The 12,846-nt window shown below is 39.9% G+C and overlaps 2 protein-coding genes across 2 annotated transcripts in view; both read left to right on the forward strand.

Annotated features, from left to right (window-relative positions):
• Positions 1-11,221, forward strand: part of CCDC6 (coiled-coil domain containing 6) — a 149,392-nt gene extending 138,171 nt beyond the window's left edge. The window contains exon 9 of the mRNA XM_060034954.1: positions 11,092-11,221. Coding sequence (XP_059890937.1) covers positions 11,092-11,121 — 30 coding nt within the window. The 3' untranslated portion in view covers positions 11,122-11,221. The remainder of the gene's footprint in view (positions 1-11,091) is intronic.
• Positions 11,111-11,296, forward strand: MRLN (myoregulin). The gene has a single exon (XM_060034956.1). It carries the CDS (start codon positions 11,111-11,113, stop codon positions 11,249-11,251), a length of 141 nt encoding a protein of 46 aa, XP_059890939.1. The 3' UTR covers positions 11,252-11,296.
• The last annotated feature ends 1,550 nt before the right edge of the window (positions 11,297-12,846 follow it).

Raw genomic sequence — 12,846 nt, forward strand, 5'->3', positions numbered from 1 at the left:
AGGTGAAAGCTGACACTCCGGTCCCTTCTCAGGACTACGGACTAAGACAGTTTTCTGCTTTGGTGACATACATTCAATTCTCCTGAACATGTGCATCAGGCTTCTAAATAAGGGAGGCATCACAGGGAAGTGGAAGGAGGCAGATGCCGGCTTGGTATTGAGCCCTGGCTCAACAAGCTTTGGGACTTAAGCAAGTATTCAACCTCTTTGAGTCTCAGTTTCCTTGTTTGTGAGATGAGCGTTATAACCTGTTTGACAGGGTGGTGGGTTTTACTCATAACGTATCTAAGTGGCCAAGTATGGTAATATTATTAATGAAATACCTCATTTGAATTTTTCCTGAATCTTCTTAACCTGGAGCCTCCAATGTGGTCTTTGATGGGAAACTTTAAATTGCAGAGACGATAATTGGCTTTTACTGCTTTTAATAACTTCATCCTTAGGATGGTATCAGCAGTGGGAATGCTGAGGATGGGGGCATTGGAGGATGGCAAATGGTTAGTTCAGGACATTAGGCTACGGCTAAGATCAATGATGACGGGGAACGTCATCAAAACAATTTCAAAGCATAAACTATTATTTTAATAAACTTATCTGCTCTACTATAATCAGCATTCTAAAATTTTTCTGGGACTTGCCTGATGGTCCAGTGGTTAAGACTCTGCGCTTCCAGTGCAGGGGGTACAGGTTTGATCCCTGGCCGGGGTCCTAAGAGCCTGCATGCCGCGAGGTGCAGCCCAAAATCAGTAAATAAAAAGAAACTTTTTCTTTTGCTTATGTGCTTCTGTGGTTCCAAAGGACTGCTTTCCCCCCTTGCTAGCTTCGATTCTGTGTCTGGATGGGACAGAAAGGAGGGTTGTCTCAGAGAATAGCTGCTTCCCAAAGTGTTTCCTTGTACACTCAGGAAGCAGGATGAGGTTTTTGTTTTCCACCGCAAGCTGTCATTCTGCAAATGTTTATTTAATTCCCACTGTGTGAACACACAGTGCTAGATTAGCAAAGGGTCAGTAAACTCTAAATATGGTAGAAGAAAGAAGTCATTTCATGAGTAACTCTGTTACAAGTCAGAATGGGCTTGTTCCGTGGTACATGACAAGTACAGACAGGATCTGGCTGGCATTCCACAGGGCCATCACGTCCAATACTTATCCACCGAAGGTGGGCATTATTGGTCAGACTTCCCCTTGGAGAGCTGTACATTCTTAGAAAACGATTCAGTGTTTTTCAGGGCTCCTCGTTGGGTTCACCTTCTAAGTAACAAGCTTCTGAGGCACAGAAAAACGCACCATAAAGTCGCATCACATCCTCCCCGCCTCCAGTTTTTTTTTTAATTGAGCACCTGTTTTGTTCCAAGCCCTGTGTTAAATGATAGAAATATAATTTGGGGATTTCCCTGGTGGCGCACTGGTTAAGAGGCTGCCTGCCGATGCAGGGGACGCGCGTGAGTTCGAGCTCTGGTCCAGGAGGATCCCACGTGCTGTGGAGCAACTAAGCCCGCGGGCCACAACTACTGAGCCTGCGCTCTAGAGCCCGTGAGCCACAACTGAGGAGCCCACGTGCCACAACTACTGAAGCCTGCGCGCCTAGAGCCCGTGCTCCGCAACAAGAGAAGCCATTGCAGTGAGAAGCCCACGCACCGCAACGAAGAGTAGCCCCCCTCGCCGCAACTAGAGAAAGCCCGCGCACAGCAACGAAGACCCAATGCAGCCAAAAATAAATAAACAAACTTATTAATTAATTTTAAAAAAGAAATATAATTTGGTCTTAGAAGAGGTCACAGTTTTTCATTGAACTTGAAATTCTGTCCTCCAACCTGGCCATCTACCTTCTCAGCTAAACTTGACTCCAGATAACACTTAGCTGGTTTCCGAGATCAAATCTGCACCTTAATAATTCACCAGTGAATTTAGGCAGAGGAGTGTATGTTGCAGGCTGAGAAGGTAGTTTAAAAGGTTTGGCCAAATGCTTTTACTAAAGTCAAACAGGTCCAGAGACCTCTCCTCCACCCCAAACCTGGAATGACACACGTTTGGATATGTGAGTGCTGCAGATAAAACCCCCAAACGCAACGAATAAGCACCTGGCCTCAGCCCCACTCCTGCTTTGTCACAACGTGGAAGAACTGGTGGCGAGTGGCACTGCCCTATGAGGTTCCCGGGCCACAGCTCTGGGCAGTTCATCTGGCCTCGTAAGAGTGCGCTACAGCTGTGATTCTTGGCAAGGGCTGGGGAACTTGGCAGGGAGAAGGTTGAAAACATTTTGATTATTTTGGTTCCAGAATCTTTCTTAATGTAAAGTACCTATAACCGAGTAATTTATGTCTTCTTAGGGGCAATGCCGTCTCCTATTTGGGGGCAGGAATGGGGTAGCGGGAAATCTCAGCCTTTGGGAGTCTTGGTAGTGGATGATTAAGAGGAGGTGCTTGTTCATATGTAGAAAAACAGTTCATTTAAGGGCTGGAATATTTACTCAAAACATGTGAGGCACAGTCATAGATGGCAGAAAGCCCAAACTGGACAGATATTGACATGCAGAGAAAGCATGAGAGATACAGTTGAAGAGGAGAAAAGTAGAGGGACCCCCCTGTACCCCTGGGGGATCGGGTGGACCCTCATGGGTGCTGCCAGGGCAGACAGTGCCCTGTGGCCTACATGTCTGTGCATCTGCCTCAGCTTCCTGGGCTTCCCATTGCCTAAGTCCATTTGTTTGCTCTCGTCCATTGGGTCCACGCTCACCCCTCTCCCTCCTTGTTGGGCTGCAGGAAGTGGCCCCCTTTCTGACTCCAGTGCTTTGTCATACCCTAACCATTATTTTACCAAGTGCCCGGCAGCATGCTGGGCTCTAGGCTCACCTCTTTTACCAATCCTGAGATGCTGCAGTGGCTAAGGCTTTGGAGCCAAACACACTTCCATTCAAATCCCCGGTCATCCCCGGTGTGTGATCGCGAATAGCTCACTAAAGTCTCGGGTTGTCAATCTCTCCAACTAAGGAAATAGGAGAATTAGTAACTCACCTCATAAGGCTTTATGAGATTAAAATCACAGTGTGTGTAAGCCCTTCTTAACTGTAGTTACGAATAAAAGCCTTTCAATCCCCTGCAAAACAGATTGTCTCTGTCTCCAGATGGGGTGGCAGGTGAGGTGAAATGCCCGATCCATGGCTCCAGCACTAATACCAGCCAGAATCAGGATCGCAAACCAGTTCCACCCGGCTCCCAAACCTTGCTGACCCACCATCTGTGACAAGGCACGTGGTTCTGTTTCCAGGCGAAGTCCACTTTGTCGAGTTTTGTGAGTCTGACCTGCCCAGTTTTCCAGTTTTCACTTGTGACTTATTCTCTTCTGGACACCCTGGTCTTGCCTTGGCCTGAATCAAAGCAGTTGGGAGGTGATGAAGATCGAATATCTTCAAATAGCCAAGTCTGGTGAAACGCAGAATCCAATTTATCATACATGTCAAAAAGTCGCTGAGGCAATTATTATAGTAGCTCAGAAGAAAAGTAGCTGTGTGACCTCAGGCGAGGTGCCTTCTCTCGTTTGTCAAATGAGAAGTTTTAAGAAATTTCAGATTTCTTTTCCAGTGCCAACATTTCTGTAATGTTTCTGATTTTCCACTACAGTTGTTTTTTTTAGCTGGAGAGAGAAAGATCTCCTTGAAATCGTGTCTTAATCAGGAAACAAGGTATAACAATCATGCCTGTAATCATTTCAGGGTCAAGCCATATGCCATTTATTATTATTCTCATTCAAGCTTCCTCACATACAATGCTCATATCACTGATGAGTTGATTTCTCAGATGTCTGTTAAATTCCCTTCCTCATGTAATTCCTCACATAATTAGTTCAGAAAATGCACCTTGAACTCCATTTTAGAAGCTTACAGAACACACAAAACCCACTTACTGTTGAATATGCCTGAATTTCAGTTGACTTCTGAATGACTCATATTTGAGCAGTTTATGTCTCCTGTCCTACCACACCATCATCTATTTCTGGAATCTTAAGGGGACAAATCTCAATTATGCCAGAGAAACAGTAGCCATCCCAGCAGGACACTTCGAATCCTAAAACCCCGTAGGCCAGTGCCAAACTCTTGTTGCCTTCCAACAACTTGACTAGCTTCCCTAATTACAAGCAAACAAATAAAAACAAAAGCAAAAACATCAACAAGATATAATTCCCATATGATTTCTCAAGTTTCTAAAAGATAACTTCATTAAACATAAATTTTATGGGAAAGAGACATTTTCCATATGGAGACAATACTGAAAATACCCAACTTTGTGATTTTATTTTTGAAGAATAAAAATTTGTGGGAAAAGTAGACTTAATATATGGTTTTTCTTGTCGTAATTGTCTTTTGAACAAAATGAACTTTTGGTCTTCCAAGAAAGCTTCTACTTGAGGTGCAGTTATTAAATCAATATTTGTTGAAAACTGCTTAGCATCCAGTACCGTGAGGCAGTGGGATCCAGGATGGGTAAGGCCGTCCGCACTTTCTAGGAAGACGGCCCTTCCAATGGGGGGTGGCATGCAAATAACCACAAGACATGGTTGTCAGTTGCAATATGTTACAGCAAGTGGGCAATAGATTCTGCCTGAGGGTGTCAGGAAAGATCACAGAGGAGGTACGTTGGCTTTCAAAGGATGAGTAGGTGTGTGACAGTTTTGCATGTTTGGGTGTCCAAAGAGAAACTGAGAAGCCTGATTTATTCAAGGGGTACCATCTAGGAGGTAATACGGTAGAATATAATTAACAACGATAGTCACTCTTGCTTATTGAGAGCGACTTGTGCCTAGTAGGCACTCACTAGGCACTCACTTGGCACAAGTATTGATATTATCTCATTTTATTCTCACACTACCCTACTCTTATTATCATCTCCATTGTACAGAAGTGCTAACTGAGGCACAGAGAGTTAATGTAACTTGTCCAAGGTCTCACGGTAAGTGGCAGATCCAAGTCAAACCCTATCAGTCTTATGTCAGACCCGTCTCTCAACCACCAAGTCCTGGAAGCATTGTTGTTATTTCTCTGTCCAGCTAATGTCGATAAGATCAAGGGGAGGAATTCATTGGCGGTCTAGTGGTTAAGACTCGGTACTTCTGCTGCTGGGGTCGGGGAATTAAGATCCCACAAGCCACGTGCACAGCCAAAAAAAAAAAAAAGTTCAAGGGGAGGAACCTGTCAGTCATAAGTTGATCAGTGGGTGGATAACAAACTAATAATAAAAGAAAAGGAAATTGCAGAGAGTAAAAGCTAATAAAACACAGATTTAAAAAGCTGAACTTTCACCTAATCGGGTTGCTAGACAGTAAGCTCGTAGTAGTGGCCTGTGAATGATCCATTTACAAAGAGCAGGTTGTTTTGATATGAATAAAACTGACTCTTGTAAAACTATTTAGGCAAATTTAGGGTTCTCAGGCCCCGAGGGATAACGGCAAGACTATCCATCCCATTGTTCAGCCAGCACTTCACATATACAGAAAGGAGCCAGGACTGAGGAAGAAGAGTGGCCATCGATAATTACATGTGGATATTTCCATTTCAGTCCAGTCCATTTCCTTTTCATTTGAAAACATTAATAAATCCATGTAGTTGAAACAGAGTGGCATCTGGGGATGGGAGTCCTGGGTTAGTAGCATCAAGGCTCCAGCATAGAACCTTAAGGCAGTTGTTCCATCGCCCCAGTAGTGCATAATCACAGCCTGGCACACACTAGACCCTTAATGAATGGTAACTATTATACTTTACTTAAGTGACCTATTCAGCAAGAGTATCTCATGTTTCAACATTTGTCTCTAGGGAACTTCTGTCAATATTATCTTGACCATTAGATATTGATGGAAACAAGGAGTAGAATTAGCAAATTCTTATCAAAAAAGGAAATATTTTTGAAGTGTGACTCATGTGTTTAAGACTATAATCTTGAATCCAATGAAAAGTGTTTTCTTTGGATTTAAAAAGAGACTTTGCAAAGTATGTTCTGTTCTTTATCTTGACCAGGAATCCACGCCTAATCAGGGGAAATCGTAGAGGCTGAGAGAGATTGAGAAACAGGTGAAGTCTTAGTACCAGTAATAATTTTATAGAATAGAGGGCGTTTTACTTGTTTGTTTTGCATTGTTTTATTTTTGCCAGGGGACCAAGCCGTTTAGCAAATGCACTATGGTCCCAGGAGTCAGAGTTGACTTGAGAAACTTTGTTTTATATAAAATCAAGATTATAAAGGTTTGAAAGGCCAGAGGCTACAAACTGATGGCAGGGTGAAGAACAGAGAATGCAGTGAAGTTCAACCCCCAGAGACCAAAAGTTACTGCTACTCGCCATTAGTCTAACTTACCTTGTAGGATTCCACTATTCAGCCATTCAATGAACAGGTCAGTTTGGATTTAGATTATTTGGACTGTTGATGGAATCAAAAGAAAATATAATAAAGACAAGTTTTTAAAACTAGATAAGAGAGTATTCATTCTATTTTAAGTATAACATTCTATAAATTAATTTCTACAAAATAAATTGATTCTCAGTGCCTTTTGGAAATAGGGAAAAGAAAGGAACGTAGAGGCATTTAAATGGGAGGGAAGATTATTTGCGGTCATCTGAAATTTCAACATGAAATATATTAGGCCCCAAATAACCTAGGATGTCTTAAATTTTATTTTATTTATTTTTTATACAGCAGGTTCTTATTAGTTATCTATTTTATACATATTAGTGTATATATGTCAATCCCAATCTCCCAATTCATCCCACCACCACCACCCCTGCCACTTTTCCCCCTTGGTGTCCATACGTTTGTTCTCTACATCTGTGTCTCAATTTCTGCCCTGCAACCGGTTTATCTGTACCATTTTTCTATAACCTAGGCTGTCTTATATCAGAAATTGGAGGTGATGTTATTTTAACTACGACTTTTAAATACTGCATTCAAGATAAGACCACGGTCTTGAGATAGTCACACTCAATACATTCTAGCATACTTTTAGAAGTGTCCTAGCTTGTTTCAAATTTATTTATTAATTAATTTATTTTTTACATTTATTTAGTGCATGTTTTATCGGATTAAAAAAACACTACAAATCATTTGTTTTCCTGAAAATGCTGCTGTTATCTAGCCTTTCCTCTAAAAGAATGTCCCTGCAAAGAAAAAACATGTGATTACCAAGCTTCTAGAAAAGTAAGTAAGAACTAATTAGGCAAAATGTAAATCAAACACTGCGACAATCATAATTTTAATCCACAGTAAAATCTCAGTGTGCTAGTAAACTTACGATGGTACAGATTCATGTCCTTCCAATGATTTAAATCTAGAAACAGATCTAACACTGAGAAGAACCAAACAGAAACCACCAACATTCCTCTTTCTCCTGAACATTTTGAATGAGACTAGAACATGTTCTTTAGCCAAAGAGACAGTGTAAACTCAAGGAAAATAAAATGTCTCAGTGAAACATTTTAATGAAAATATGTAATTTATTGGATAAAGTGTAAGTTAAATATTTTCATTAAAATCTTTGACTGACATTTAATTTTCCCAAATTCATATTTGTTAAAATGTTTGGTTTGACAAAAATAAAATCAGTATACATTACTTTTAAGTATATGGGAAAGAAAGAGGACTAGCCGTTATGGGACTACTTTCTTTCGTTTTCTGAAGTTATATAAGCAACATCCTTTTAAATGAAAATGTGAGAAGTGGAAAAAGCAAGGAAAAAAAATCACATACAGTCCTTCACCCAAACTCGACCACTATGACCATTATTGACATTTGTAGATAGTCCTGTTTCCTTTTTTTTAACATTTTGATTGTGAAGTCTAACATACCTACAGAAAAGCCTATAAAATTTCTATGTGCGGTTTAGCAAGTAGTTAAAAAATGATTGCCAGTGTAACCACCAACCAGGACAAGAAATGAAATACTGCTGGAGGCTCCCCACATCCGTGCAGCCCTTCCCTTCCCCTCACTAACACCACCACTACCCTGATTTTATGGTAGCCAATCCTCTGCTTTTCTTGATCAATTCACCACCTACACCATTGCACCCACATATACACCCCTAAACCATACACCTTTAACTCTGTTTTCCTACTTTACATAAATATATTTACACTGTGCATTTTCTTTTGTGCCTTGCTTTTAAAAAATTCAATATTATGTTTATAAAATTCACCGCTGTTTTTGTATGTAGCTGGAGCTTAATTTTCATGATTGTAAAAATTTAATATTGTGTTTGTGAAATTCACCGCTGTTTTTGTATGTAGCTGGAGCTTAATTTTCATTATTGTATAATATTCCATTATATGCATTTATCTATCTACTAATAGGCATTTGGTTTGTTTTTAAGTTGAGGATATTACAAATAATGTTTGGATATGTATCCTGGTGTGATTATCCATGCTTGTCCAGGAGTATAATAGGTGTTCATAAGGTATGGCTTTTAATCATAATTAAATATTTTAACATAATTTTCTAAGTAGTATTTTCTATTATTTCATAGTTGTGATAACCATCATTTTGTTGGATAATTTTCCATTTATGGCTGAATGTTACAGCCTGGTCTTTTGTAATAAATTCACTCCACTTTCTAATGCTTCTAGTGCTGGAAACAATTAAAATCTAGTCTCTTAGCAAGTTTAATGTTTATAACACACTTTTATGTCTATGCTCACTGTACTGTGTATTACAGTGGTCTCCGGGACTTATTTATCTACTCGTTGCACATGTGTAACCCTTACACATCTCTTCCATTCCCTCACCCCCTGAGACCTATTGTTTTAAAAGCGTGGTTTAGACTTCCTGCTTCCACTGCAGGGGGTGTGGATTCAATCCCTGGTGGGGGAACTAAGATCCCATATGCCCCATGGCACGCCAAAAAATAAAATAAAATAATAAAAGCGTGGTAAGTGTTTGGCCCGCCAGGAAAATTATAGAGTTCAGTTTAAACTTTTTGTGAAAAGTTTAGTTTTCAGCTCTACAATTCTGTGATATGTTGAAATCAACGTGTCACGTTTGCCGAACTCCACTCTTCGACATCTCCTTCCTGACTTCTTTAAGAGTCATTTTAGAGTCTCTCCAGGCAGGCTCCCTGCCCGGCCACTTCACAGACCTCCTCAGCATCCAATAAAAGCTTTCGCTGTGCTTTGACACAGGAACCAAGGTTGCTAAGAGACCACCTGTGCTGAATGCACTTTGTTCTAGCAAGAGCAGCTGGAGAGAAAACCCAGGAGCAGCATTACCAACCACTACCCGGGATTAAGTCAGGTGAGAAATGGGTTTCTGCGCACTCTTCGACCCCCACCAGTTGTCTGGTCTTTCCCTCACTTCTTATTCAGTCTCTCTCTTTACCGCTGTTGGAGAAAATTGAAGGTACCCCTCAGAGCACAGACTGAAGAAACACAAGATGGAGGTGGAGGCCATAGGAGGGAAGGAAAATCGCTTTGCGAACCCATGTGTTATTCTTACCCCTTCTTTCCCTAACATAGGCACAAGGAATTGTTGAACTTAAGGGAAATTCTAGGCGTTTACTTTGCCAGTGATTGCTGTGTAATTTGGGGCAAGTCATTCCCTCCTTTAGGAAGGGGGTTAGTTATTATAGAAATTAATCAAGATTGCTAAAAGTGGAAGAAGATACTTGTATAAATCTCATTTCTCTCCCCCTCTCTCTTTCACCTTCTCTCTTAAAACTCAACCTGCCTTTTTGGGTTTGAGTGAAAAATAGCAGAAAATATTTTCCCACCCCGATCTTGCCACTTTCTAAAAATATTGATGCTCATTTTTTTAAATAAATTTTTTAAAGTTTATTTATTTTTGGCTGCATTGGGTCTTTGTTTGCTGTGCGCGCGCTTTCTCTAGTTGTGGAGAGCAGGGGTTACTCTTCGTTGCGGTGCGCGGGCTTCTCATTGCGGTGGCTTCTCTTGTTGCATGCAGGCTTCGGTAGTTGTGGTGCGTGGGCTCAGTAGTTGTGGCTGTCGGGCTCTAGAGTGCAGGCTCAGTAGTTGTGGTGCACGGGCTTAGTTGCTCTGTAGCATGGGGGATTTTCCCAGACCAGGGCTCGAACCCGTGTCCCCTGCATTGGCAGGCGGATTCTTAACCACTGTGCCACCAGAGAAGCCCTTGATGCTGATTTTAAGTTGAGTGTGTATAAGGGACTTGGATGTAAGGCCAAGTTTACATTCCTGGAAAAAGGAGTTAAGAATGGTTCTAAACTCCCTACCTGACAGGCATGTGAAATATTCCGACAGTGCGCTAAACAGACCACAAATTAATATCTTTAAAAATTCCGTAATACTTAAAAAAATTAAGATATTAAAAAAACTGATTAACACATAAGTGTGGAAGAAATTAAAATATTTAATGTCTGGTTAAGTGACCAAAATATGAGAAGATTTTGAGGAAAGATCAGGGAAATGAAAAAAACCTTTTGTTGTTTAATGTTTAAGAATTTTATCACATGCCTCTTTCCATGTCTTCAAATTCTTATTTCCTGGTAATACTCACTGTACAGGTTAGAAGAATGGCAATTTCACTGATGCCATAAGAATGATTGTAAATGACTTTGCAGATAAGGCTTCAAAAATAAACTAATTATGGATAACATTGAAAAGAGAGGGGTAATTCTGGTAGTTCCTTGAGCTGTTTTTTTTTGTTTGTTTGTTTTACAAATTATTTATTTTTGGCTGCATTGTGTCTTCGTTGCTGCACGTGGGCTTTCTCTAGTTGTGGAGAGCGGGGGTTACTCTTCATTGTGGTGCACGAGCTTCTCATTGCGGTGGCTTCTCGTGTTGTGGAGCACGGGCTCTAGGCGCGCGGGCTCAGTTGTTGTGGCTCGCGGGGTCTAGAGCACAGGCTCAGTAGTTGTGGCGCTCGGGCGTAGTTGCTCCATGGCATGTGGGATCTTCCCGGACCAGGGCTCGAACCCCTGTCCCCTGCATTGGCAGGCGGATTCTCAACCACTGCGCCACTAGGGAAGCCTTGAAAGACATTTCTTGATCACTGTTTCTTTCCAGTGCAAATATGAGATTGATTTTAAAGAATCAGGGTTATAAATGTGTTCATTTAAGGACATTTTCTCTTTCTTTTCCCCCTAGGGAGCAGGAGCTCTTGGATATGACCTGTAAACACTGGATGTTAATTTCTACTACTAACCCCACAAGTCTGGAAGATGAAATTGTGGGAAGACTTCTAAAAATTCTGTTTTTTATCTTTGTTGACTTCCTGTCTATTATATATGTTGTTATAACTTCTTAGAAAGCTGACTTCCCTTACTTTACATGTGAATTTCATATTGAATTACAGTGAATAAAATTTTGTAATTTAGTATGTTGAGTGATTTTAATTTGATGACATCTCTAATTATTCTAGAGGCCAAAAGGACATTGCAATAAAAACAACATTGTATATTATTTAGTACTTTCTGGTTTATAAAACATTCACATAAATTGAAATGGAATTTTTTCCAAAAATCTACACTACTCTCATAAAACTTCTTGATTTTTAACATGATCATTAGTTGATAGATTGACTAAAATTTGTAGGTGTAATTATGAGTGAAGTTGTTTCTTAAGGATGCGTACCTATGTGAAATTTTATATGGTTCTATTTTTTTAAATTTATTTTTAAAATTTATTTTATTGAACTATAGTTGATTTACAATGTTATGTTGATTTCTGCTATACAGCAAAGTGATTCATTTATACATATATACATTCTTTTTCATATTCATTTCTATTATGGGTTATCACAGGATATTGAATATAGTTCCCTGTGCTGTACAGTAGGACCTTGTTGTTTATTATATGGTTCTATTTTTAACACATAAAGCTTAATATAAGATGATCTTTCCATACTGTATGCTAATAGTTTATTCTCATTTTCTTACATACACATTTCATCTGTGTGTAGGTAGATTGTTTTTCTTAAACCCTCCACAATTTTATGTTTCTACTAACAAAAACTTAAAGTTAGGAATAGAAATGCTTAAACAACATTCTTTTAGGAAAATAGAACTTGTAAGAAAGGAGAGAAAACCAAGGTGCAACCTGTGTTGATTTTCTGTTTCTGTTTGGGAGCATTTGGGAATGCTCACAGTATGTCATTTAATGTAAGGCTCCCAGTAATCCTAGGAGGCAGGAGTGAGTTGTCCCATTTCACAGATGAACACACTGAATCCTGGAAGAATTATGCTAGCTGGAGACCATACCTAGGAAGGGGCAGAACCAGATCTTGGGCCTTCACAATCCATCATATCATATTGCCTCCAAAGGTAAATAATAATTAAACAAGTGTGGTTAGAAAGCAATCTGTGGAGCTCAGCGTTTTTTCACAGTAATGTTTTATTCAAGACCTTATGACTATACTTTAGTATTGCCCTGATTTATTTTCTTATTCCACATTTAAAAATCTTCTATCGAAAAGAGAGATTAAGTTTACCCTTTTCTCATATCCAAATGGACCATGCATTCTCTTCCACAGCTTTCTTGACTCCCTCCTTTTCTGACAGTGCTAAAATATAACTGTTGAACTTCTGCTCTTTAAGCCTTTGAAAAACAAAGTTCTCTTTGTCCTTTAGACTTTTTGACTTTTTACATTGGACACACATGTTTCATAAAATCCTGAACTCGTCCATGTGATGACCATCTTCTCAGATTTGGCCCAGACATTAATGCAAGGTTTCATAAGAGACCTAATGAAGTGTGAAAGGAATCTGGGACCTTTGAGACTTATTACTTCAGTGACTCTTACTTAACCTTTCAGCGGTGTTGTATATTTAACCATAAGCCAAACAGAGTCAAAACTATGTGAGCATTTGCTGTAACAGAATCTCTTTTTTCCCTACATAATAT

The sequence above is a fragment of the Delphinus delphis genome, chromosome 16, assembly GCF_949987515.2.
Source record: "Delphinus delphis chromosome 16, mDelDel1.2, whole genome shotgun sequence".
Lineage (NCBI taxonomy): Eukaryota > Metazoa > Chordata > Mammalia > Artiodactyla > Delphinidae > Delphinus > Delphinus delphis.

Bases quoted from the DNA above. Each gene is read 5' to 3' on its own strand.
- MRLN (XM_060034956.1), top strand. From the start codon at position 11,111: ATGACCTGTAAACACTGGATGTTAATTTCTACTACTAACCCCACAAGT.